This window comes from Chiloscyllium punctatum, chromosome 36, assembly GCF_047496795.1.
Source record: "Chiloscyllium punctatum isolate Juve2018m chromosome 36, sChiPun1.3, whole genome shotgun sequence".
In the NCBI taxonomy this organism is placed as follows: Eukaryota; Metazoa; Chordata; class Chondrichthyes; order Orectolobiformes; family Hemiscylliidae; genus Chiloscyllium; species Chiloscyllium punctatum.
In genome coordinates this window covers 22624412-22649546 of record NC_092774.1, presented here as the reverse complement: position 1 = coordinate 22649546, position 25135 = coordinate 22624412, and the positions used below count along the sequence as shown (strand labels likewise).

General features: G+C 45.4%; 1 protein-coding gene across 1 annotated transcript in view; it reads right to left on the bottom strand.

Moving 5' to 3' along the window:
- LOC140460036 (uncharacterized) overlaps window positions 1-19456 on the bottom strand; it is a 111236-nt gene extending 91780 nt beyond the window's left edge. Inside the window, exons 1-2 of the mRNA XM_072554443.1 lie at window positions 19361-19456; window positions 4864-6037 (exon numbers count right to left, since the gene is read on the bottom strand). Coding sequence (XP_072410544.1) covers window positions 4864-5654 — 791 coding nt within the window. The 5' untranslated portion in view covers window positions 5655-6037; window positions 19361-19456. The remainder of the gene's footprint in view (window positions 1-4863; window positions 6038-19360) is intronic.
- Between the last annotated feature and the right edge of the window lie 5679 nt (window positions 19457-25135).

The following is a 25135-nucleotide window of genomic DNA, read 5'->3' as shown; positions in this document are numbered from 1 at the left end:
CCACATCCTCTGGCAGCTCATTCCATACACGTACATGAAAAAGTTGCCCCTTAGGTCTCTTTTATATCTTTCCCCTCTCACCCTCTAGTTCTGGACTCCCCGACCCCAGGGAAAAGACTTTGCCTATTTACCCTGTCCATGTCCCTCATAATTTTGTAAGCCTCTATAAGGTCACCCCCTCAGCCTCCGACGCTCCAGGGAAAACAGCCCCAGCCTGTTCAGCCTCTCCCTGTCGCTCAAATCCTCCAACCCTGGCAACTTCCTTGTAAATCTTTTCTGAACCCTTTCAAGTTTCATAACATCTTTCTGATAGGAAGGAGACCAGAATTGCACGCAATATTCCAACAGTGGCCTAATCAATGTCCTGTACAGCCGCAACATGACCTCCCAACACCTGTACTCAATACTCTGACCAATAGAGGAAAGCATACCAAACGCCTTCTTCATTATCCTATCTACCTGAGACTCCACTTTCAAGGAGCTATGAACCTGCACTCCAAGGTCTCTTTGTTCAGCAACACTCCCTAGGACCTTACCATTAAGTGTATAAGTCTTGCTAAGATTTGCTTTCACCTCGCATTTATCTGAATTAAACTCTATCTGCCACTTCTCAGCCCATTGGCCCATTTGGTCAAGATCCTGTTGTAATCTGAGGTAACCCTCTGTCCACTACACCTCCAATTTTGGTGTCATCTGCGAACTTACTAACTGTACCTCTTATGCTCTCATCCAAATCATTTATGTAAATGACAAAAGGTAGAGGACCCAGCACCGATCCTTGTGGCACTCCACTGGTCACAGGCCTCCAGTCTGAAAAACAACCCTCCACCACCACCCTCTGTCTTCTACCTTTGAGCCAGCTCTGTATCCAAATGAATCCCCATATTCCATGAGATTTAACCTTACAAAAACATCTTGCAGAATTCACTTCAAATCATATCTGTTGAATCACAAAAAGATGATGCTCAATTTACCAAATGACGGACAATTACTGGTAATGAAGGAAAAACATTGTAAAGAATGTATATATCTCAATTATATCTTAAATGAATATCTACTCTGCCTTGGATAGCAACAACTGAATTTTTTTTGTCAAATTGACAACTGCAATAGCAAAGCTTTAGAAAACCCACAAGTGAACCCAATCTTTAATAAACATTTCTTTTTCAGGAACTCCATTTCAGACTCCAGGCTTCTCCAGCTACAATTAGCGTGAAGGAAGGGTTAGGCTCGGTGGGGAAAGGGTGAGTAATAGCAATATCTTGGCTCTCATTCACGTATTCTCTGAAGGAAAAGAAATGTGTCTGAATGGGGACATATCCAGCAGGAAGATGATTATGGAGCTTTCAGTAAAAATGCCTCATTTGAGTCATCCAAGCTTAGAAATGGAAGAACATCTCTCTTCAAGGTTCAATTTGCTCTTTCAACATTCCTTGAATTTAAGGTTGTTGTATAGTAGGGTTTACTTATGATCCATTAAAAGCAGTATCCAGTCTCATCTGAATGCAGAGCCAACTCAACTGACTGAACAAGTGAAACAACTATTCTGTCTGCTCCTTAGATGTGACATCCTCTTCTTCACTCTCTCTCTCTGTTGACCCAACAAGATTACCAGGGCTGGATGTACCACTCTCAGAATACAATTGCTGATCTACAGTTTCTGCTGCTTAACATAAGGATTTAAAAGCTGCTAGCCTGATCTCACACAAAGCACAAAAACAGACCGTTCACTCATGCCTGCGCAGAGATCACAAAATAACAACTGTTTACCAGTCCCACAACTCATGTGTTTCACCTGGACAAAGTTAAAAATCACACAACACCAGGTTATAGTCCAGCAGGTTTATTTGGAAGCACTAGCATTCCGAGTGCTGCTCCTTCATCAGGTGGTTGTGGAGAATGAGATCATGATCACTGAATTTATAGCTAAAGGAATCAAGTGTCGTGGAAATGTGATACATTAAACAATTTTAGATTAAATCTTTCATCTTTTAGAAAGAGTTTCTTCTCTTTGGTTTGTAAATCCCATAACGTGTTTTTAATTGCCTTCTCAAGAACGTCATTTAAATGCAGAACTTTTCTAATAGGTGCGAATTCTGTCCGTGTCCCAATGTTGAGTCAGGCTGACATTTTTCTTAGAAAAGCTCTGCATTTAAATGTCATTCTTGAGAAGGTAATTTATAGAATAGGGTGTAGGTTCGGGTGGATTGGCCATGTTAAATTACCCAGAGTGCCCAGGGATATGCAGGTGAGAGTGGATTGGCTATGCTAAATTACCTATAGTGACCAGGGTTGTGCAAATTAGGGTGGATTAGCCATGGGAAATATGGAGTCAGGGGATGGGGATGGGGATGGGTGGGATGCTCTTCAGAGGGCCAATGTGGAATAGATGGGCCACACTTCCACACTTTTGGGATTCTATAACCCTGTCATCTCCCCCAAAAGGCGCATTTTATCTGCATCCAGCCCCTTTTAGAATTCTATTGGTTTCAGTAAGGTCACTTCTGGTTCATAGAGACATACAGCACAGAAACAGACCCTTTGGTCCAACTCGTCAATGCCGACGAGGATTCCCAAGCTAAACCGGTCTCACTTTCCTGCCTTTGGCCCATATCCCTCTAAACCTTTCTTTTCATGTACCCATCTAAATGTCTTTAAACTTTAGAACTGCACCTGCATCTCCCACTTCCTCAGAGAGTTCATTCCACATGCAAACCACCCTCTGTCAAAACGTTGCCCCCTCAGGTTCCTTTTAAATCTCGCTCCTCTCACCTTAAAGAAACATGCCTCCTACTTTTGAGCTCCCCTACGCGAAAGAAGAGGCCTTTGCTCTTCACTTTACCTCCACTCCTCATTGAGATTTATAAAATCATGAGATCATCCCCTCACCCTCCTGTGCTCCAGTGAAAAAAGTCCCAGCTTCTCCTTATCACTCAAACCCTCCAGACCTGGCAAAGTCCTGGTAAATCTTTACCAAACCCTCTCTAATAGTATTCTTCCCATTACAGGGCCACCAGAACTGTACTCAGTACTCTGAAAGTGGCCTCACCAACATTCTGTACAATCTCAACATGATGTCCCAACTATTATACTCAACAGTGTGAACAATGAAGGCAATGGTGCTAAATGCCTTCTTAGCCACCCTGTCTACCAGTGATGCAACTTTCAAAGAACTACATACCTGAATCCCCATCCCCCCCCCATGTCTCTGTTTTACAACACAATCCAGGGCCCTACCATTAACTGTACAAGTCCTGCCCGTCCTTGTTTTAGCAAAACTCAATCCCTTGCTTTTATTCATACCTCTCTCATACACACGCTCTCTCTCAGACACACATACATACACCCTGCAACAATCTCTCAGGTTTATACTCCGTCACATTTATACTTTATCAAAAATGCACACACTCTTACGTACACTCTCACGCACAAACTCACATGCACACACTCACACATATAACTCGATGGGGTGAAATTGTATTGGCAGAATTATATTTGCAGATACATTCAATTTTGCTCCAAAAATGCACAGTCTGCAGGCAGTCAATCCATGTAATATATTTTATAAATTTTTGGAAATTGAATCAGACTGGTTCAATATTGGGATACTGACAGACTCAAACCTTTCATGCATTTCTGAGCATTTTTTAAAATATAAATGCTTCAGTCATCTTAAGAACGTGACTTAAAAGATGTTCTGGGATTTACACATTAATGAACTGAAACCTGCAACCCATTCTAAATGATGAAAGATTTAACAGCAATCTAGATTGTTCAAAATATCCGAACAGCTGCATGACACTGATCTTTTGCTATAAACTCTGTCTGCTCCACAGCTACCCAATGAAGGAGCAGCCCTCCTAAAGCTAGTGCTTCCAATTAAACCTGTTGGACTCTAACCTGGTGTTGTGTGATTTTTAACTTTATCCATCCCAGTCCAACACTGGCTCCTCCAAATCATTTCCAGTGAACACAGCCCACACCTCCCGGTGCTGCCAATAAACTTTACAATGCAGATGAAACGACGCACTCTGCACTCCTGAAAAATTTACAGTTTCTAACGATACGAGCTCCTCATTCACTGCTCCATCTGATACATGTCATTGGAAACTTAGTGCAGGAGGCTGAAAGAAAGGAGCAGCTTTAAAACAAAAACATCTTGGAGCTCAAAGTTTTCAATAAGAGTCTGAGCCCGGCCATAAGTTCAGGTAACCTTTATTGTGACCCAACTTTGTTACAGCTTCAGATCTCCCCAGCAAAAAGGTGTAGAAAAAGTAGCTGCTTTTTAAACAGCTCAAGGCCAAAGCGCACACACAACCCCTCCCCGCCACCTGCCACCCGCCCCCACCCCACTTTCTTTACTATTGGTCACCACAGAGTTGTCCCTTTGTCACTGGATGCTTGGTACAGCTGTAACCCAGCGGAAGTATTGCTTCACTCTCAATTTCAACCCATACCCTGTATCCAATTAAGTTTCTCCCCACCCATCTGCTGGGGAAGGAATCAACCGCACTGCTGCGGGTGTAGGCTAGACCAGGGAAAGGATGTAGCTGGGACGACTGAGTGAATCCTTTCCCACAACGGCGGTTTCCTTCCCTAAAATGACGTGGGTGAATCAAATGGGGATTCCATTCCCCATCCTGAAAATGGTTTCATCGTTAAATTCTGACCTTCAGGTTTCTGAAATCTGCCAAGTTGGGATTTGAACCTGGGAGTCTCTGGAACTAGGTGGATATTCCAGTTGATAACGGCACTTGGCCATCGCTCCTACAATCCCCCTGCGATGGCACGTGAACTTGCTGGTGCCTCTGCAGGTGGGAGGAGCGGGTGAAGGCCATCCCACACTGAGAGCAGGGGAAAGGCCTCTCCCCGGTGTGCACCCGCTGGTGCCTCCGCAGGGCAGAGGAATCGCTGAAGGCCTTCCCACACTCGGGGCAGGAGAATGGCCTCTCCCCCGTGTGGATCCGCCGGTGGGTCAGCAGGGCGGAGGAGTTCCTGAACGCCTTCCCGCACTCGGGGCAGCTGAAGGGCATCTCTCCCGTGTGGATCCGTCTGTGGGTCAGGAGGTGCGAGGAATTCCTAAAAGCCTTCCCGCACTCAGGGCAGCTGAAAGGCCTCTCTCCCGTGTGGACCCACCGGTGCCTCAGCAGGACGGAGGAATGTCTGAAGGCCTTCCCACACTCGGGGCAGAGGAACAGCCTCTCCTCTGTGTGGACCTGCCGGTGCCTCAGAAGGATGGAGGAATTGCTGAAGGTCTTCCCACACTCTGGGCAGAGGAACAGCCTCTCCCCCGTGTGGACCCGCTGGTGGGTTAGCAGGTGGGAGGCCTGGGTAAAGCCCTTCCCGCACTCTGGGCAGAGGAACAGCCTCTCCCCCGTGTGGACCCGCTGGTGCCTCAGCAAGTGGGAGGCCTGGGTAAAGCCCTTCCCGCACCTTGTGCAGGAGAACGGCCTCTCCCCAGTGTGGACCCGCTGGTGGGTCAGTAGGTTGTAGGCCTGAGTAAAGCCCTTCCCGCACTCGGTGCAGGAGAACGGTCTCTCCCCGGTGTGGATGCGCCGATGTGTCTCCAGGACAGACGGGGCACGGAAGCTTTTCCCACAGTCGCCACACTTCCACGGTTTCTCCATGGGGTGGGATCCCTCAGGTTCCTCCATGGACAAAGCTTTAGTCTCACACCACTGCGTGTCGATACCCTTCCTGCTGGGAGTTCCTCTTTCCAGGCTGTATAACTGTTTCAGGACCACACTCAGTGCTCTGCAACAGTAGGGTCTCTCATCCAGTCCCACTGATACTGAAATTGTACTGAAACAGGAATGAAAAAGCTTGGCTCCTTCTCACAGAATCATAGCCGAAAATCGTTGCTGTCCTGATGGATTGAGTGACTGTCAGACATTGTTGTCAAAGTGAGGATTGCAGATGCTGAGAGTCAGAGTCAAAAAGTGCGGTGCTGGATCTGAGGAGCAGGAGAGTCGACATTTCGGGCATAAGCCCTTCATCTGTTGATTTTGAAACTTCCGTCTTCAGTTCTTCAAACACTCTACAAAGAGAGATTACAAAAGTCATTATCGTCAGTGCAGGGTAGAAATTCAGAACAAGCAATTCTACTTTCTGCAGAACATTTCTTTTGTTATTCCACAAAATTGAAAGCACCATCCCACACTCTCTCTCCCTCTGCTCTCACTCCGCTCTAACTAATTCTCTAGAAGGTGCTGATCCAGAATCTTCCGGGGCAGAACAGCAAAAACGTTGAGACTGACATTTTTCTGAATTTTGAATAACTCCACCTGAAAGTTAATGTCTTTCACAACACAGATACTGCTGAGAGTGAGCAGGTCGGATTTTTGGAAATAAACTGTCAATTCAGGATGAACCGGCATTGTCACCCATTTCCCTATCAGTCAAAGCAAACACTCAGACACCAGTATGGTTTTACCTTCTTCATCTTTATTCTGGGCTCTGGAGGGAGAGAGAACGATCGTCCATGTGCACAGAGACATGAGTTCTCAGTCTTCCCTAGAACAACAGATTCTTAATGAACTAGTCACTGACAGGGAGCAGCATCCAAATAAGGCAACATCCATATTGAATGGGTGGCCGTTACAATTAGTGAGTGTCAATAGTAAAGATTAAACCATCTGGGGGTTATACAACAAATACTTCTTCATCTTGTTAAATGGGTTTGCATAATGAATGCTTTTCCACCTTGTTCAACCACTACTCTTGCCTCCAGCACCTCATTGTTTACTGCAAGTTCTTATATGATCCAAGCTGAACCTTTGTTCCACACAACTCAAAACTTAACCCTTTCCATTTCTACTCATACCTTATACACTTTCTCATCTGTCATGCAGCTTCTTGAGGAACAACCAAACACAAAATGGTTAATGCCCCTAGGAAATGGGGAGCAAAATTAGACATCAAGACACTAACACCGACACCAGAGAGATACTGCACATAAAGACATGGCAAAGGTTTGTGGAAAGGTAGAGTCATAGAGATGTACAGCACAGAAATAGAGGCTTTGGTCAAACTCTTCCATGCCAACCAGATATCCTAAACTAATCTAGTCCCATTTGCCGGCATTTGGCCCATATCCTTCTGAACACTTCCCATTCAAACACCCATCCGGATGCCTTTTAAACGCTGTAATTGTATCAGCCTCCACCACATCCTCTGGCAGCTCATTCCATACACACACCACCCCTGGTGTGAAAACGTTGCCCCCTTGGGTCTCTGTTAAACCTCCAACCATTCCCCCCCTCCCCCCTACCACCACCAAAGCCTAAACATATTACCCTCTAATTCTGAATTCCCCCATTCCCAAGTAAACGACCTTATTTATTTACCCTAGCCATGCCCCCCCATAATTTTGTAAGGATAGGCCTCAGTTTCTGACCTATCCTTCCGTCCCTCCTCACCCGGGTAATTAAGACATATACCTGAGTTTGCAGAGTCTGCTCCCTCCCTGGATTCACTCCAGTTGCTACAATTGAACACATCCCATCCCCTGCCCTGCCCAGCCCAGCCCAGGATGAAGAGCTGCCCAGAGGGCGGGAGTTTCACTCTGAAACTGACAAAGGCCCCTTCCGCGTTGTGACGTCAGCGATGACTCAAACAATCGAAGCTGGAAGAAGGGGCGGGGCGAGGCCGACAGTGGGCCCGCACTGCGCCTGCGCTCCCCTTGCCCTGGTATACCTCCCTTCTCTTCAGAGAATCCCCAGTATGGAAGCAGGCCACTCGGCCCAACGAGTCCACGCCGACCCTCCCAAGGGTAACCCACCCACATCCATTCCCCTACCCCGCACAACCCTGCATGGCAAATCCACCCTAACCTGCAAAACACTGAACACTCTGGGTAATTTAGCATGGCCAATCCACCCTAACCTGGTCAAAGTTAAAAACACATCAGGTTATAGTCCAACAGGTTTATTTGGAAGGACCAGCGTTCATCAACTGATTGTGGAGAATAAGATCATAAGGCACAGAACTTACAGAAAACATTACACTCCTGCCACTGAAATGACATATTGAACAAACCTGGATTGTTAAGTTTTTCATCTTTTAGACTGGGTTGCAAGTATCATTAATATGTAAATCCCAGAACTTCCTGGAAGGCACGTTATTGAGATAAATTAAGGTTTTATAACAAAAGGTGACATCTCAGCTCAGACAATGCATTAAAGGTGCGAGGTCAGAGTCTGTCTATCCCAATCTGGAGTCATAGACTGGTTCTATTACCAAAGTGGAATTTACAAAATATTGTCTTGACTGCCTGCAGATTGTTCATTTTTTGAGCAAAATAGATGATATCTGCAAATACAAATTCATCCCCATGGACTTATATGTGTATTGATGCACAAGAGAGAAAAAAAAATCTATTTCCCTGCTGTATACCACTATGTCTATTTGATAACATGCTTTATTTCTGTTGATGTAAATGTTGTTGTAAATCGTAGGTGGGCACCAATAGTTAGATATAAGGGAGAGAGAATTCCTCAAGTGGGGCACAATAAGAATCCTGCGAGATGCCCATTTCTGGTTTACTTCCTAATGAACAAACATTAAGCATGAGCACCTATTTATTTTTAATTTTGTTTCATTTTTCTTGTTTGATTCCCTGCTATGACTTCACACTGTGTCTGGATGGTTGACAGGCTGGGAGATTGTGGGTTGGGGCTTGATTGACTGAATGTTTTATTGGGAGAAAATGAGGACTGCAGATGCTGGAGATCAGCGCATAAAAATGTGTTGCTGGAAAAGCGGAACAGGAGAATTGATGTTTCGGGCATAAGCCCTTCTTCAGGATTGTTCCAGTAGGTGCAAAGGGGAGTGGTCAAAACTTCAATAGAAATCCAGCAGAGCTGAGAACAGATCGACACCTTACTCTGTGGGAACAAGGAGATCAACAGAGGACAGAGGACAGAGAAATCAGGACCTGAAATCTGAGCTGACACAACACTTCCCTGTGATCAGTGTTTTCATTAGCAGTGCCAACCTTCCCTCACTTCCCATTTGACTACCCCTCAATATTCAAGACCCAATCCTTGTCATCCTGAAGCTATGTCGTTGTAAGGAGTCTCAGATCATAATTATTCTCTTCAATGTGTGCAGTCAATTCATTCAGTTTTGTTACAATGCAGCACACATCCAGACACACCATTTTTAAGTTTCAATTTTTGTGTCTTTCAAATCCAGTTTTGATCGCTGGTACATTTAGTCTCAGTGTCCCTCTCTATCATTCTCTGATGTCCATTTTCCACATCACTACATTGCTCACTGGTCTTGATTTGGATTGGCCATGCTAAATTGTCCATAGTGTCCAGGGATGTGCACGTTAGGTGGGTTAGCCACGGGAAATGCAGATTTATGTTGTGAAAGTTTCAACTCCAGACAACAAAACTTGCAGTTCAAAGGTAGAGGGTTTATTTTCGGACCGTCGGGGAGAGATTCTCAGTGACACCAAAAGGTGTGGTGGCACCTTTCAATGAATCTCTGCACTTTACATGCAAGCAGTTTTTTTATATCTTATTTGGACATGGCTAATACACATGTCTACAAGTTACACGGCTAATTGCTATTATGTTGGTTAAGAGAGGTAATTCACAACTTTACAATGCCTGGATATTGCTGACTTCCTGTGACAAATAGTAAATGGTTTACAGGAGGTAGTTATCGTATTTTTCACAATCGTATGTTAGTGGGGATAGTAGGATTTTTGTTTTGTTCTCATCGTTGATCTTCACATACCCTTGTGACTAGGTAAGGAAGGACGACAATGGGAATAGGAGGCAATTGGTACGATTTATGACCAAGGCTACCAGTCTTGCCCAGGAAAAACAAACACCTTTGCCTGGGGCTGAAAGTAAAATCCACACGTATGGCTCCAGACTCTTCTGGCAGTTAGGAGTTAGCCCGACCCTCGACTGTGATGTCCAGTCTCATTCTGTCAGAGGACAGGCATGTAATCAAACCTGAAGTGAATCACTTTAATAGGGGATTTTTAACCCTTGAGTTTCCAATATACCATGATAAGCAAGTAAAAATAGAACTTTTCTTCTGCGATTCCCAAGTTTTATAGTAATAGAAGCAGGAGGCGGCCATTTGGCCTGTCCCACCTGCTCCCCCATTCATTAAGATCATGGCTGATCTATTCATCGTCTCAGCTCCTCCTTACCTGAACTATCCCAACTACCCTTAATTCCCCTGCCATGCAAAAACCCATCCAAATGATCTTGAATATACTTCATGAAGCTGCCTCTACTGTTTAGCTTGGGCATAAATTCACTACTCTCCAGGAACAGCAATTCCTCCTCATCTCTGTCCTAAATGTACTCCCCGTAACCTTGAGACCTAGTCACACCCACCAGCAGAAATGACTGGATAGGGTAGGGCTGCATCCCCACGGTGCAATGAAATTACTGGATAGGATAGGGCTGCATTCCCACGGTGTCATGAATTCCCACTTCCCACCAAAATACCAGATGTACTCACTCACTCAGTTGCTGTCCCACAAATGAATTTTTTCATTGTGACATCTTCTGCTTCCAGTTAGGGCAAACCATCTTTAAAAGCTGCTCTGAAAGTCTATTCTTCACAACCACACTTCTGCTTTCACTGAAGACACTTAGAGTCATATAGCACAGAAACAGACCCTTCTGTCCAACTTGTCCATGCCAACCAGATATCCGAAGTTAATCTAGTCCCATTTGCTAGCATTTGGTCCATATCCTTCTAAACCCTCCCTGTTCATGTACCCATCCAGATGCCCTTCAAGTATTGTCATTGTACCAGCCTCCACCACTTCTTCTGGCAGCTCATTCCATACACGCACCACCTTCTGTGTGAAAACGTTGCCCCTCAGATCCCTTATCCCACTCACCTTAAACCTATGCCCCTCTAGTTCTGGACTCCCCTCTCCTTGGGAAAAGACTGTTAAAGTTGGGATTTGAAAAGGTCCAGACCTTTTACAGACTCAGACCTGTAAGCCTCTCTCGTGGTTCGTCCCGGAGATTGTACTCTTGGGGAGTCTGGAATAAAAACCTCTTACAGGCGGATTAGTTTAATTTTAGTCATCCTCTTTACTCACTAATAGCATCACTGTTACAACATAACACTGATACCTACATGCTAAACTAGGTTCTAATAACCTAGGAAAATAGGGTACCAGCTCTTCAAGTGCCCCAACAGGTTACTCTGATGTACTGTTACAAGGTGGCTTCCTTTATACAAAAGCTTACCAAAACATTGCATGTTCTTAATTAGACAGGTAACAGTGAAAGACAATAATTCGTAAGGAAGAAAAGTTAATTGACAGGTCTGTGTACGCTTGACTAATCACTCCTACATAAAAAAACATACCCAGCCTGTTAGCGAGATAAACTCCTCTCAAAGAGATACCAGTCTGAGCTAATTGGAGGGGTCATAAGGTAATCTTGCACAGCTCACATGTCTGATACAATTATTTTACAAAATGGCTTCTCAACAAGGAGAACAAACTTTTGACCATAAAATGGCTTCCTGACACATTGTGCCAGGATCTCTTCAATATTCGGCCTAGAATAATTTCTAAGCTAGGAGCAGACTACTGCTTTTTAAGCACTGAATCATTCTGTACAGGAGGCTGAGATGTTACCATCAGCTTGCATTTAAACTGACTCATTAGTCTTCAAATTAACATGCTTCCTTTGCAGGGTTGTGATTCAAATCCAAATAAGACATCAGATCTGAGGAGTTAAGAGTTGACAGTGGGGCAGTCTGTAAGGTCTGTAGAGTGGTCTGTAAGTACAGCAAGTAAGTTAAAGCTTCATCAACATTCCCTTTTACAGAGTTTGTATTTAATAACCGATAATGGCTACTCAATATCATCATAAAGACCCAAAATGCAATTAAATTCAATCCAGAGCAGATAAGCGCTAATAGTTAATTTTCTACTGGCTCCAACAGCCTCAGCACTAAAATGGTCGGTCTCTCTCTCTCTCTCTCTGTCTCTCGTGTCCTTTTGAACTCTCAAGTCAGCAAAATTTTTTTCCTCTCTGTATCTGCCCCGCTTGCAAGGGGTAATAAGAATCCACTTTAATTGATGGGTTTTGACCGTTAAAAGGCTTTTGATTGTACCGAGTTTTGTTTCAGGGTCAGAATCAAACGCTGTCATTAATTTCACAAGGGAACGGCTGGAAATATTATCACTTGGTGTCCTGTTCATACAGATACACTGATGCTAAGGCAAATATTCTTAATTGTCTTACAGCATCCTGCTATCACATGGTGAACCCAAATATCCCTATCTTATGCCTTCCTTGAGTTCCCCCTTTTTCTGAGCCTTCTTTGCCTGTTTATTTTCTCATGCTGCTTCAATCTTTTCTTGGAGTTTGCCAAACTCCGAGAGTAACTGCTGCTGCCCCATTAAATCCTGGGAGTTTGAGCAATGGCTCCAGGCAACCCCTGATGCAGTTGGGGAGTCCTCTGTACTCTTTTTGGCCCCTTTCTTTATTTGCTTTCATTCTGGTCTTAAAGCTGTTAAACCAAAATTTTAGCAGCTCCAGATGTTCAGTAAGTTTATATTAGCAATTTTTTCTCCTAGGGATGGCTAACAAGGGTTGTAGATTTTCAGCTTCTAGGGAATAAGAGAGGAAAGAGAGTTTGCTATAAATTGGAATTTATAGGATGGCCAGTGGGCTGAGGTATGGCAGATGGAGCTTAATTTAGAGAAACGTGAGATGTTGCATTTTGGTCAAACAATCAGGTAGGACTGACACAGTTAAGGGGCGTGTTGTAGAACAAAGAGACCTTGGAGTGCAGGTTCATAGTTCCTTGAAAATGGAGTTGCAAGTAGACAGGATAGTGAAGGTGGTGTATGGTATGCTTTCCTTTATTGGTCAAAACATTGACTCAAGTGGCTATACAGGTCATTGGTTTGGCCACTTTTTAGATTAGATTAGGTACTATCAATCTTGCCTGTGGAATTCATTGCCGCAGAGTGCAGTGGAGGCCGGGACGCTAAATATCTTCAAGGCAGAGATTGATAGATTCTTGTTGTCTCGAGGAATTAAGGGCTACGGGGAGAATGCGGCTAAGTGGAGTTGAAGTGCCCAACAGCCATGATTGAATGGCGGAGTGGACTCGATGGGCCGAATGGCCTTACTTCCACTCCTATGTCTTATGGTCTTATTTGATTAGATTAGATTACTTAGTGTGGAAACAGGTCCTTCGGCCCAACAAGTCCACACCGACCCTCCGAAGAGCAATCCACTCATACCCATTCCCCTACATTTACTCCTTCACCTAACCATTTAGCATGGCCAATTCACCTGACCCTGCACATCTTTGGACTGTGGGAGGAAACCGGAGCACCCGGAGGAAACCCACATAGTCACGAGGAGAATGTGCAAACTCCACACAGGCAGTTGCCTGAGGTGGAGATTGTACCTGGGTCTGGAATACCGTTGTATGAGCACTTTTCCTTTCCATATTTTGACAAAATTGTTGATGGCATTTTAATGGGTTATATTTTCTTTTTTTTAAGAAATTTTGAGGAACCACTGTTAGGAGTGGACTAATCACAGACTAAGTGCAGTTGATACACAAATTACAGGAAGACGTATGGCAATCTCTGAATAGCCTGAAACTACAGTAAACTTTTAAGAATATTACTGATTCTGTTTTAATAATAGCTACAAACTACTGGAAATTACCCATTTAATAATTCTACTATTATGTTGATTTTCGGTGATGACTACCGTATATCTGTGCCAAAATAGTTCTGCGCCGAAATGGGCCTGCAGAAAAATAGGCTGCGCCAAATCGCTCGCGCCAAAAGGTCCTAAATCGTAATGGAAGAGATTTTACTTAGTATTCCAACCCACATAAGTGTTACACACGAACTAACATGTTTTAATGCCATTGGACTGTTTGGACAGAACACTGGATTGTAAAATTGGGAATATAGCTGTCTTGGACCATGCGCCAGTGTATTTAGATGGTAAATGGTGGTGGAATGGATGCACGGCACTGGCTCACGGACCCATTCCTGGTAAGGGGTAGCAAATCCGTTGAGTACAACACAGGAGAGTTCAAGGCCTCCTTCTTCAAAGACCACAATTTCCCCTCAGACGTGGTTAACGATGCTCTCCACCGCATCTCCTCCACTTCCCGCTCCTCCGCCCTTGAGCCCCGCCCCTCCAATCGCACCAGGACAGAACCCCACTGGTCCTCACCTACCATCCCACCAACCTCCAGATACATTGTATCATCCTTCGTCATTTCCGCCACCTCCAAACAGACCCCACCACCAAGGATATATTTCCCTCCCCTCCCCTATCAGCGTTCCGGAAAGACCACTCCCTCCGTGACTCCCTCGTCAGGTCCACACCCCCCACCAACCCAACCCCCACTCCCGGCACCTTCCCCTCCAACTGCAAGAAATGCAAAACTTGCCCCCACACCTCCCCCGTCACTTCCCTCCAAGGCCCCAAGGGATCCTTCCATGTCCGTCACAAATTCACCTGCACCTCCACACACATCATTTATTGCATCCGCTGCACCCGATGTGGCCTCCTCTATATTGGGGAGACAGGCCGCCTCCTTGCAGAACGTTTCAGAGAACACCTCTGGGACACCCGCACCAACCAACCCAACTGCCCCGTGGCTGAACACTCTAATTCCCCCTCCCACTCCATCAAAGGTCCTCGGCCTCCTCCGTCGCCAGACCATGGCAACGTGACACCTGGAGGAAGAGCGCCTCATCTTCCGCCTAGGAACCCTCCAACCACAAGGGATGAACTCAGATTTCTCCAGTTTCCTCATTTCCCCTCCTTCCACCTTATCTCAGTCCCAACCCTCGGACTCAGCACCAACCTCCTGACCTGCAATCTTCTTCCTGACCTCTCCACCCCCACCCCGGCCTATCACCCTCACCTTAAGCTCCTTCCACCTATCGCATTCCCAACGCCCCTCCCCCAAGTCCCTCCCCCCTACCTTTTATCTTAGCCTGCTTGGCACACCTTCCTCATTCCTGAAGAAGGGCTTATGCCCGAAACGTCGTTTCTCCTGCTCCTTGGATGCTGCCTGACATGCTGCGCTTTTCCAGCAACACATTTTTCAGCTTCTGGGATATCAACCCGGGTACGGCCAGTAATCCGGCAATACTGTGGGAGGCCACTAAGGCATATTTATGGGGCCTAGTTATTTCATATTCAACGACTAGAAGGAGGCAGAGGGAGGAGCAATGACGGATGCCGGAGACCCGGCTGCAGATAGCTGAGGAAACAAATTATAATAGGCTTTCACTGGTCAATCTGCAGCTCTCCGGACTGCTCCCGACTCATTGCACATGCAGGTGGCAAAAAAAAAGGTCTCCTTTGCTGAACAAAGATTGTTTGAATTTGGAGATAAGCCAAGTCAATATCTGGCTAGAAAGAAAAATGCTTCCCAATCTTTTATGTCTGGTTAGAGAGAAGGCTGGTACAGTTACCCTTGAGTTGAAGATGATCAATGTTAGATTTAGGGAATACTTTGCAGAGTTATGTCCGTCGGAGGGAAACGAACATGGTGCAGCGGGAATGCAGTCCTTTTTTGAGAACCTGCACCTCCCCAGTATAAACATGGAACAGGTTTCCCTGTTGAATGGGCCTTTGACGATACAAGAGGTGCAGGAAGCAATAAAGCACCGCGGTCAGATGGATTCCCAAGTGAATTCTATAAATGTGTTGGTGGAGCCACCTCTGGGGATGTCTAGCTATTCATATACACAGGATTGTCTTCCACCCTCTCTTAGGGAAGCTAATATCTCCCTAATTTTAAAGAAGGGGAAATAGCCCGAAGAATGTGCTTCATACAGATCAATTTCACTGTTGAATGTAAATTTTAAAATTCTATCCAAGATGCTGGCCCTGAGGTTGGAAAAGGTGTTGTCCTAAATTATGGAAGATAGATGGGATGTGTCAAGGGTCGTAGCTCCTCCAACAATGGCATTCCAACTGGAACTCTGTCAACAAACATATCGAGTTAGACCCCATTTACCACCCCCTGAGAAAAAGAACAGGAAATGGTGTCACCACAGGAAATGACACCATCAACCCAAAGAAACCCAAACATATAAATAGAAAACAGGAATTATCAGCAGCGCTTTGCCCAGAGGCTCACTGAAAATGTTACCTAGTAGGGTGATGAAACGTCTGGAAGTGAACTTTTCAGCTCAGCGAGCAAACCTTCACCCAGAACTCAATCTGAGCTACAAATCTTCTCAAAACTCACTCCTCCAACAATATCAAGAGGGTACTGAACATGGTGCAGGTATGATCACGGGTTTAGTGATCGCCCTAGACGCAGAAAAGGCGTTTGACCAGATAGAATGGCTGTACCTGTTTGGGGTCCTAGAGCGGTTTGGTCTGGGAGGATCCTTTGCTAGACGGGTAGTGGTGGTAAGGCAGCAGTCATCACAAACGGCACTATGTCAGATAACTTTAATATTGGGGGAGGTAGTCGACAGGAGCATCCTCTTTCACTGCTGCTATTTACCTTGGCAATTGAGCCATTAGCTGAGGCTATCAGGAGGGATCCTGAAATAGTGGGCGGCACGGTGGCACAGTGGTTAGCACTGCTGCCTCACAGCGCCAGAAACCCGGGTTCAACTCCCACCTCAGGCGACTGACTGTGTGGAGTTTGAATGTTCTACATGTGTCTGTGTGGGTTTCCTCCGGGTGCTCCGGTTTCCTCCCACAGTCCAAAGATGTGCAGGTCAGGTGAATTGGCCGTGCTAAATTGCCCGCAGTGTTAGGTAAAGGGGTAAATGTAGGGGAATGGGTGGGTTGCGCTTTGGCGGGTCGGTGTGGACTTGTTGGGCCGAAGGGCCTGTTTCCACACTGTAATGTAATCTAATCTAGTGGGGCCAGGGCTGGGAATAGGGGAGCATAAGATTACGTCCTTTTAACTTGGGCCAATCTGGAGGAGTCCGTTCCTCAATTGATTCAAACAATTAATGTATTTGGCAGTTTTTCGGCCTACAGGATCAACTATACAAAATCAGAAGCCGGTTGGGGGATTAGTGGAGGTGCCTGATCTGAAGGATGGAATGCAGTTCCTGTATAGATGGTCATCAAAAAGTTTTTTGTATTTGGGAATTTTTATTACCAGTGTCTTCCACCAGCTGTGTAAAGCTACCTATATACAACTACTGGAGAGGATAAAACGGGATTTGCAGTGGTGGGAGGGATTACTGTTATCACGGTTAGGCCGTGATTAAAATGAATGTTCTTCCTTGCTGGTTGTACCCCATGAGAATGCTCCTGTTGTTGCTACCCAAATGAGTATTACTGAGGCTCAATGGTTGGCTAGATTCTTTTATTTGGTGTCACAGGCACCCCCCGTAATTAACTTTACCAAATTGCAGCTCTCGCAGGGTGAGGGAAGGTGGACCTTCCGGACATGATGAGTTATCAAATAAGTGCTTTGTTAGCATATCTGGGTTACTGGGCATGGGGGCACTCAGGGTCGATTTGGCTTGACGTTGAAGCCTCGCAGTTGAGGTGCCCCCCCAGTCAATCAATTATTCATAGATAAGATGAAATCCGTGACCCAGCAGTGTAAGAGTCCAATCATTTTAAATACGGTGAAAGCCTGGAGGATAATAAGGCAAGACGAGAGCAATTGGCTGAAGACTTCACCGTTTACCCTGTTGGTGGGAGCCCAAGGATTTAAACCTGGGACAATGAACTCTGGCTTTAAGACATGGGAGAATAAGGGAATCGCCTGTCTGGGAGATTTATTTGAGCGGGAGGTCTTGATGTCATTTAGCCAGCTAGGTCAGAAATATGGATTGTCTAATGGGGACCTTTTCTGGTACATTCAGATAAGGGATTATATACAGAGGAAGACCATGCTCCTGGCTCAGCTTTACAGGTCAGACGTAGAGAAAAGAGTGCTCTTTCATTTCGTGCTTTGTATAATTTACAGAAGGGATGAGCCTTAGCTAATGTGGAGGGACTTTGTAGGACGTGGAATTGGGAGCTAGGAGAGGATATTTCACTGGAAGTATGGGAAGATACATGGGAAAATGTAAGGAAAATTTCAATATGTAACAAAGCACAGGCCATGCAATTGAAGATTTTACACAGGGCTCAAATGGGTGCGACAGAAAGGCGAGCTAAGTTCAAGAGAGGAGCATCACCAGGGTGTCCCAAGTGTAAAATTAGTATAGGCACTCTCACACACTGCTATTGGTCATGTTGTAAGATCCAAACATGCTGGAGTCCTATAGTAAGGACATTCTGGGGATTGAAGTTAAAGCGGATCCGGTATTTCTTCTGACGTTGCCAAATTTGCCCTCTCTGGGGAAACACGGGAAGAGACTGTATAACATTCTTACCCACTGTGCAAGGAAGAACATTTTAATGAATTGGACGTTGGAAAAACCCCCAGGTCTTATGGGGTGGCGTCAGCTTGTGATGGAGCAACTTCCCCAAGATTACCTCACAAATACGGTGCTCCATAAAACGGAGCAGTTTTACAAGACAGCCCTTTCTAAATTATACTGTTGCAGACTTATCAGCAATATTAATTAGGACCGTGGTATAGCCGTGGGAATCAGTCTGGGCACCCGTGGGACCCTGGGAGGGGGGAGACTGGGGGAAATGAATATGGCTACAATTGCCGTTTAGTTTAAACTAAGTAGATACGTTTGTTCTGGGAGAATAGTAGGCAGCTCATTATTAATAGTATCGTGATATGACATGGTTGTACTGCATCTATTTTTCTGGTTTTTTTGTATATAGATGTTTTGTAAAAGATTTGAAAGTTTCTCATAAAATATTTCTTTAAAAAGACATTTTCTTGCCTTCCCCCATAACTGTTTTTGACATTCAAAAGTCAGGTGAACTCAGCTTTGAATATATTCAATGACCCCCTAACTGTAGGAAGACATTCCCACTTCTGAACTCAATTCCTCTTGCTATTATACCACTTGCCTTGCTCATTGCTTGCTGCACCTGTCTGACAACTGGCATTGACTGGGATAGAAAGCCTGAGTAGAAGGTAGCTAAGACACCTTTGTACATCCACACATCAATCCTGATGAAGGGCTTGTGCCCAAAATATTGACTTTCCTGCACCTCGGATGCTGCCTGACCTGCTGTGCTTTGCCAGCATCACTCATCCCAATATATCACCAATTAAACAATGCATCTCCCTTCTGGTTTTATTTCACAGAGAAAGGCTATAACTTCACACCGTGTTACTGTATTTGCCATGCGTTTGCCAATTAAGACGCAGACCTGAACCAACTTTGCTGCAAGTCAAGAACTGAACACCAGAGTGAAAGAATAACTAGGAAAAGGGGCTGAGGGAAAAAAAAACGTGCTGTACTCACAAACGTTGGACAGAAGAAGTTGCAGTCTGGAGTGAAGCTCAACCTTCATTGAGAGAGAGAGAGAGAGAGAATAGTAGGAGGACCACACTCCTTCCGGTCCTCCACCGCTTCCCATTGGCCCATCAAAAGAATCTCGCGTGCCGTTTTCCGCGGTCCGCGAGGAGCATGCGCAGTAGTTTATTGACACCGGCGTACATGCGCAGTGCTCGCTGACACCGAGAAGCATGCGCACTATGCCCAGTGGAGATGCTGGTGTAACTGACAGATTTTCAGTGTCCAAATACCAATAAGAGAAAAAGAAAAGGCTGGAGCCATTTTTTTTTGTTTCCCTGGGGCTCAACATTTTATTCCTTTTGCATTTTGTCTGGCTGCTCAACTTTTGTATCTCTTTTCCCCTGGTTGAGGAAATCCGAAACAGATGGAGTAACATTTTCACGCAGAGCGTGGTATATGTATGGAATGAGCTGCCAGAGGCAGCGACCGTGGCTGGTACAATTACAACATTTAAAAGGCATCTGGATGGGTATATGAATAGGAAGGGTTGAGAGAGATATGGGCCATATGGACCACGAGATTAATTTAGGATATGTGGTCGATAATAGGCCATTCCACCCTTACAGCCTGTCCTCAACTATGGCCTAACTGCACAGATTTCAATGCAAGTTTCAGAAGAAGTCTGAAACTTTTTTAAAACAATTGAATATGCTTTCAGACTTTGCTGGTGTTTCTGAATTCTTCATTTTAGCTACTCTCATTGTTAAAGGTCTGCCATTTCTCACACTTCCCCCGCCCCCCTTCTCCCAGGTAAAATCATCACCATCCATTCTCTCTCTATCCTTAGAAGGGCTTGATACAGCGAGCAAAGAGGGCTCGAGGCACAAGAAAGGACTAGAAGAGGGCATTGCGGAGAGAGAAATTGGACAGGGGGGCAGAGGCTGGAGGCAAGTGAGAGAGAGAAATGAACAGGGGGATCAGAGTATCAGGGATAGAGAAAGCCTGGGGGTACACAAAATGGCAGGAAGAGAATGGGGGTAGAGGGTTTGGGAGGAGAGAGAAATGGGAGGTGCAGAGTGTGAAGAGAGGTAAATTGGGGGTTGCAGACTATGGACGGGGACATGGGGTGGGGGAGAAAGACAGTAACAACGAATGGTGGGTGAGGGGACAGAGAGGGAATGGATGGAGAGCAGATAGTGGAAGAGAAAGAGAAGAGACGGGGGCAGAGAGTGGGAGGAGAGGATGTATGTGGGGAAAGGGACTGGATGAGGGTAGGCAGAGAGTAGGAAGAGAAAGAAGGGGAATGGAGAGGGGACAGAGGGTGGATGAGGGACTGGACAGTGGGCAGAGGATGTGGAAATAGAATAGACAGGGGTGGGGAGAGAAACAAGTAAGGTGCAGAGGGTTGCATGTGAGAGAGAGAGAGAAGGAATTGGAAGCTAGGGATAGTGAGAGAGAATGTCCACGGGGGTGCTATGGGCGGCGGTGGGGAATGGACAGGGGGCCACCGTGGAGATGATTGGGTCTCGACTGACTGCATCAAGAGTGGTGAATGCATCCCACCCACTCCCAGTATACCCTTCTCTGCACACGTGCAGTGCAGAGTTTTGTGAATGACACAAGAGAGAGTCTGGAACACTATGTGCGCAGTCACCACCACATCCTGATATCAGCAAACCACTGCCTTTTTGTTTTAAAAACTGAAGAGAAGACGACATGTGCAATATACTAGGGATGGCAAGAAGTGGCTGGGAAACTGAACCAAGGATCAGCACTTTCAAGAGCTGGGCAAAAACAGGAGGATAGAAGGATGAATTCTAGTTGGAATGCATTGAAAGGTGGAGGAGTTGGGAGACAGAGATTTCTGGGAAAAGATAGAGAAGGCTGTTCCGTACAAACCAGAATTCTCTCCTCCTATTTTCAGCCCTGCACTGACAGCAGTGATATCTGTACTCTCTTTTCACAAGGTATTAGCAGAAGAGGATCTGCTGTTCAGGCATTCACACAAAATTTACTCAGGGCCTAAATATCAGCAGGAAAAATGTTTGTCTGCAGGAAATGATTTCAAACATCAACGTGACTTGAGAAACCATGTGATTACATGCAGCCTGTGTGAGAGTGCTCCAAGGTTCAGATTAGATTAGATTAGATTAGATTACTTACAGTGTGGAAACAGGCCCTTCGGCCCAACAAGTCCACACCGCCCCGCCGAAGTGTAACCCACCCATACCCCTACATCTACATCTACCCCTACCCCTTACCTAACACTACGGGCAATTTAGCATGGTCAATTCACCTGGCCTGCACATCTTTGGAGTGTGGGAGGAAACCGGAGCACCCGGAGGAAACCCACGCAGACACGGGGAAAACGTGCAAACTCCACACAGTCAGTCGCCTGAGGCAGGAATTGAACCCGGGTCTCTGGCACTGTGAGGCAGCAGTGCTAACCACTGTGCCACCGTGCCGCCCACGGTGGAAAGAATTTTAACTCATCAGCGAAATGTGGATAGTGTTCTCACTGTATACGAGCCCTCCATTGGACCTGCTGAGACACAATGACCCATGCACTGTGGAAACTCTTGGAAGCAAATTCAATTCCTTAAACAGACTGGCATATCAACAGGACTGGGGATAAGCCAATCAAGTGCTGAGAATTGGAGAGGGGATTCCTTCAGTCCAAGACAGTGGGTGGAATAGCGGTGGCTCAATGCTTAGCACTGCTGCCTCACAATGCCAGGGACCCGGGTTAGATCCCACCCTCCGGTGACTGTGTGGGATGTGCACGTTCCTCGACCCTCCCCCCGTATGTTTTCTCTCGTTGCTCCAGTTTCCGCCCACAGTCACAAAGGTGGGCAGGTTAGAGTGGATTGGCCGTGCTAAATTGTCCGTATGCAGGGGTGGGGCTGGGTGGGATGCTCTTCGGGGGAGGAGGGGGGGGGGGGGGTCAGTATGGAAGCGATGGGCCGAATAGCCTGCTCCCTCACTGTAGGGATTCTATGATTACAACAGCTGTCAAACCAGCAACTTCTAACTAGTGAAGTATAAGACCAGGAGCCAATCTTTAAGCAGTTTTCCATTCATTCACTGAGTGGAATTGTATCACTCTGAGCTCTACTCCCACCTCAAAGTCAATAAATGTCTTTTTATCTATCCTCAAAGAATCATATAATTTCTTTTAAGGTTTATCTCAAGGAAGGAATCTGCTATCTTATCAATCAAAACACACAAAACAACGTTTCAAACCTAATCAAAGATTTTTCATGTTCTGTACACATCTTCTGGGATCCCTAGTAACGTCCCCATACGAGCTGTTATCTTCATCGAATAATCTGGCAATTACTGACTTCCATCAACCTCTTCTGTCCTGGGAAATTTCACTTCTCTGTAAAGTTTGGTTCACGGTGGCAAGTTCAATCCTCCTCCATTTCTCAGGAACACACTTTATAATGTGTTACATTCTCACTACCTATGAAACGTTCAGTGGGGAAACTGTTTTCAGTCTCACAGAATTCGTCCGAAATGTTTTTGAGGAATGCACTACTCCCACAAGAGCTGGTGGTTCCACAGTCAAAATGCTTCTTTTTTGTAAATATATTTTATTAGCAATTTTTTTTAACCTTACAAACATATAAAATTATTGAAAAAAACAATCCCAAATATCAGTATAATAAAAAGAAACAAAACACAAATTACAATACAACTATTATCTACTAACCTATTCTATAATACAAAGCAAACCCTAACACTATGCAAAGCAACACCAAAAAAAAAAGCAAAAAAAACACAAAATACAGAACAGCTATGCTCAGCACAAGGCTCCCAAACAAAGGAATGGGAGCATTGTATACATACCTGTATTAACTCAGGAGACCCCCTCCAGGGCCCAGGGCTTGACAAATCTAATCATCCTGGTTAAACAAACGCCCAAGTTAAGATAACTGATAAATCTATATCCAAATAACTCAAATAGGGCTGCCGTGTCTTAAAAAAATTGTGTTGTGTGGTGCACCATGTTTGTGAAAAGGTCCAAGGGAATGTGCTCCATAATTAATTTCTGCCATCCCAACAAGCCCGGCGGGTTCTGACACCCAATTCATCAGAATATTCTTCCTTGCACAGTATGCAAGAATATTAAATAGTTTCTTCCCATACCCGTCTAAAGATGGTAAATTCGGTAGACCTAAGAGGAGATATCAGGTCTAGTTTGACTTCAGTCCTCAATACCCTCCCGATCTCTCCCACCACAGCGCTTCAATAAACACGGAGCCTGTGCCATGTCCAGAAGCAATGGGTAAGAGTACCTACACTTATCTTACATTTGGGGCACACTGAAGATACCCCTTTTTAAACTTCGCCAGACGGTCTGGTGCTAGATGAGCCCTGTGCAGAACTTTTAACTGCATAGTGCATGTCCTGTTACAGATTGAGATCTTTCGAGTATTCTCCCATATGTTCTCCCATGTTTCAGAAGAGATCTCCACTCCCAGCTCTTGCTCCCAGACCTCACATAACCGGTTAATATCCTGCCAGGCCCTGCCACCCAGCAGGCGATAGAGGGCACTAACCGAAAGGGTGCTTGTGGAGCATAGCAACAACCTCTCTATATCGGGCTTAGGGAGAAGCATAGTCTTCTTCTGGATGAAATTCCTAACCTGAAAAAAACAGAAACAGTCTCTGCAGGGTAACCTGTATTTGCGGCTCAGTTGCTCAAAAGACATCATAACCTCCCCATCAAACAAATCTCCCAAACTAGAACCTCTTCTCACTGCCCATAGTTTGAACCCTGAGTCCATCATCCCTGGCCAGAACCCTGGCATGCCAACTATAGGTGTAAGTGGCAAAGTCTTGGGTAAGCAACCCTCACTCTGACACATCGCCCTCCTTGCCTTGACTGTACTAATGACAATGGGGTTCCAGCAGTGGTCCATAACTGTCCTCATCTTATCCATGAACAATAGGTTATTAAGAGGGTACTTTGCTTGAGAGGCCTCAATATCCAGCCATATTGAGTTTGGATCGTTACCTACCCAATCACAGGCAAAGGACAGCAACTGATACCTCCTGATGTCTGGGAAATCAACTCCTTCCCCTCCTTGAGGCAACTGCAATTTAGTAAGTTTGATGAGGGGCCGTCCACGATGCCAGACAAAGGAACCAAACCACCCCATAAGCTTCTGCAGCGTTGACCTGGGAAACATTATAGGGAGCATATGCATAGGATACAGCAAACAAGGAAGAACATTCATCTTAATGAGAGATATTCGGCCCAGCCATGAAATTGGAAGAGCCTCCCATCTCTAGAGATCTCGCCTAATATTGTCAAGCAAATGAGCAAAGTTAGTCCGAAATAACAGATCAAACTTGGGGGTAATAAAAACGCCTAGGAACCGGAACCCTGCCCATGACCACTTAAAAAGGGAACTTAAAGCCACCTTCAACTTCTGGCACATCCTTAAGGTTCCCCAAAGGCACAGCCTCCGATTTTGCAAAGTTAATCTTATATCCTGAAATAGCCCCAAATGATTGTATCAAATGGGGTACGGAGGTCACCGGGTTCGATAAAAACAGAAGGACATCATCCATGTACAATGTAATCTTATGTGCCCTTGATCCCACCTCCGGAGCGGTTATGTGGACGTTCTGACGAATAGCCTCTGCCAGCGGCTCCATCACCAACATAAACAACTACCCCTACCAATTGTAAAATTCCCAGACTTCACCCCGTTGGTGATGACTACGGCCAGAGGGTGGTGATATAAAACCTCCACCCACCCAGCAAAG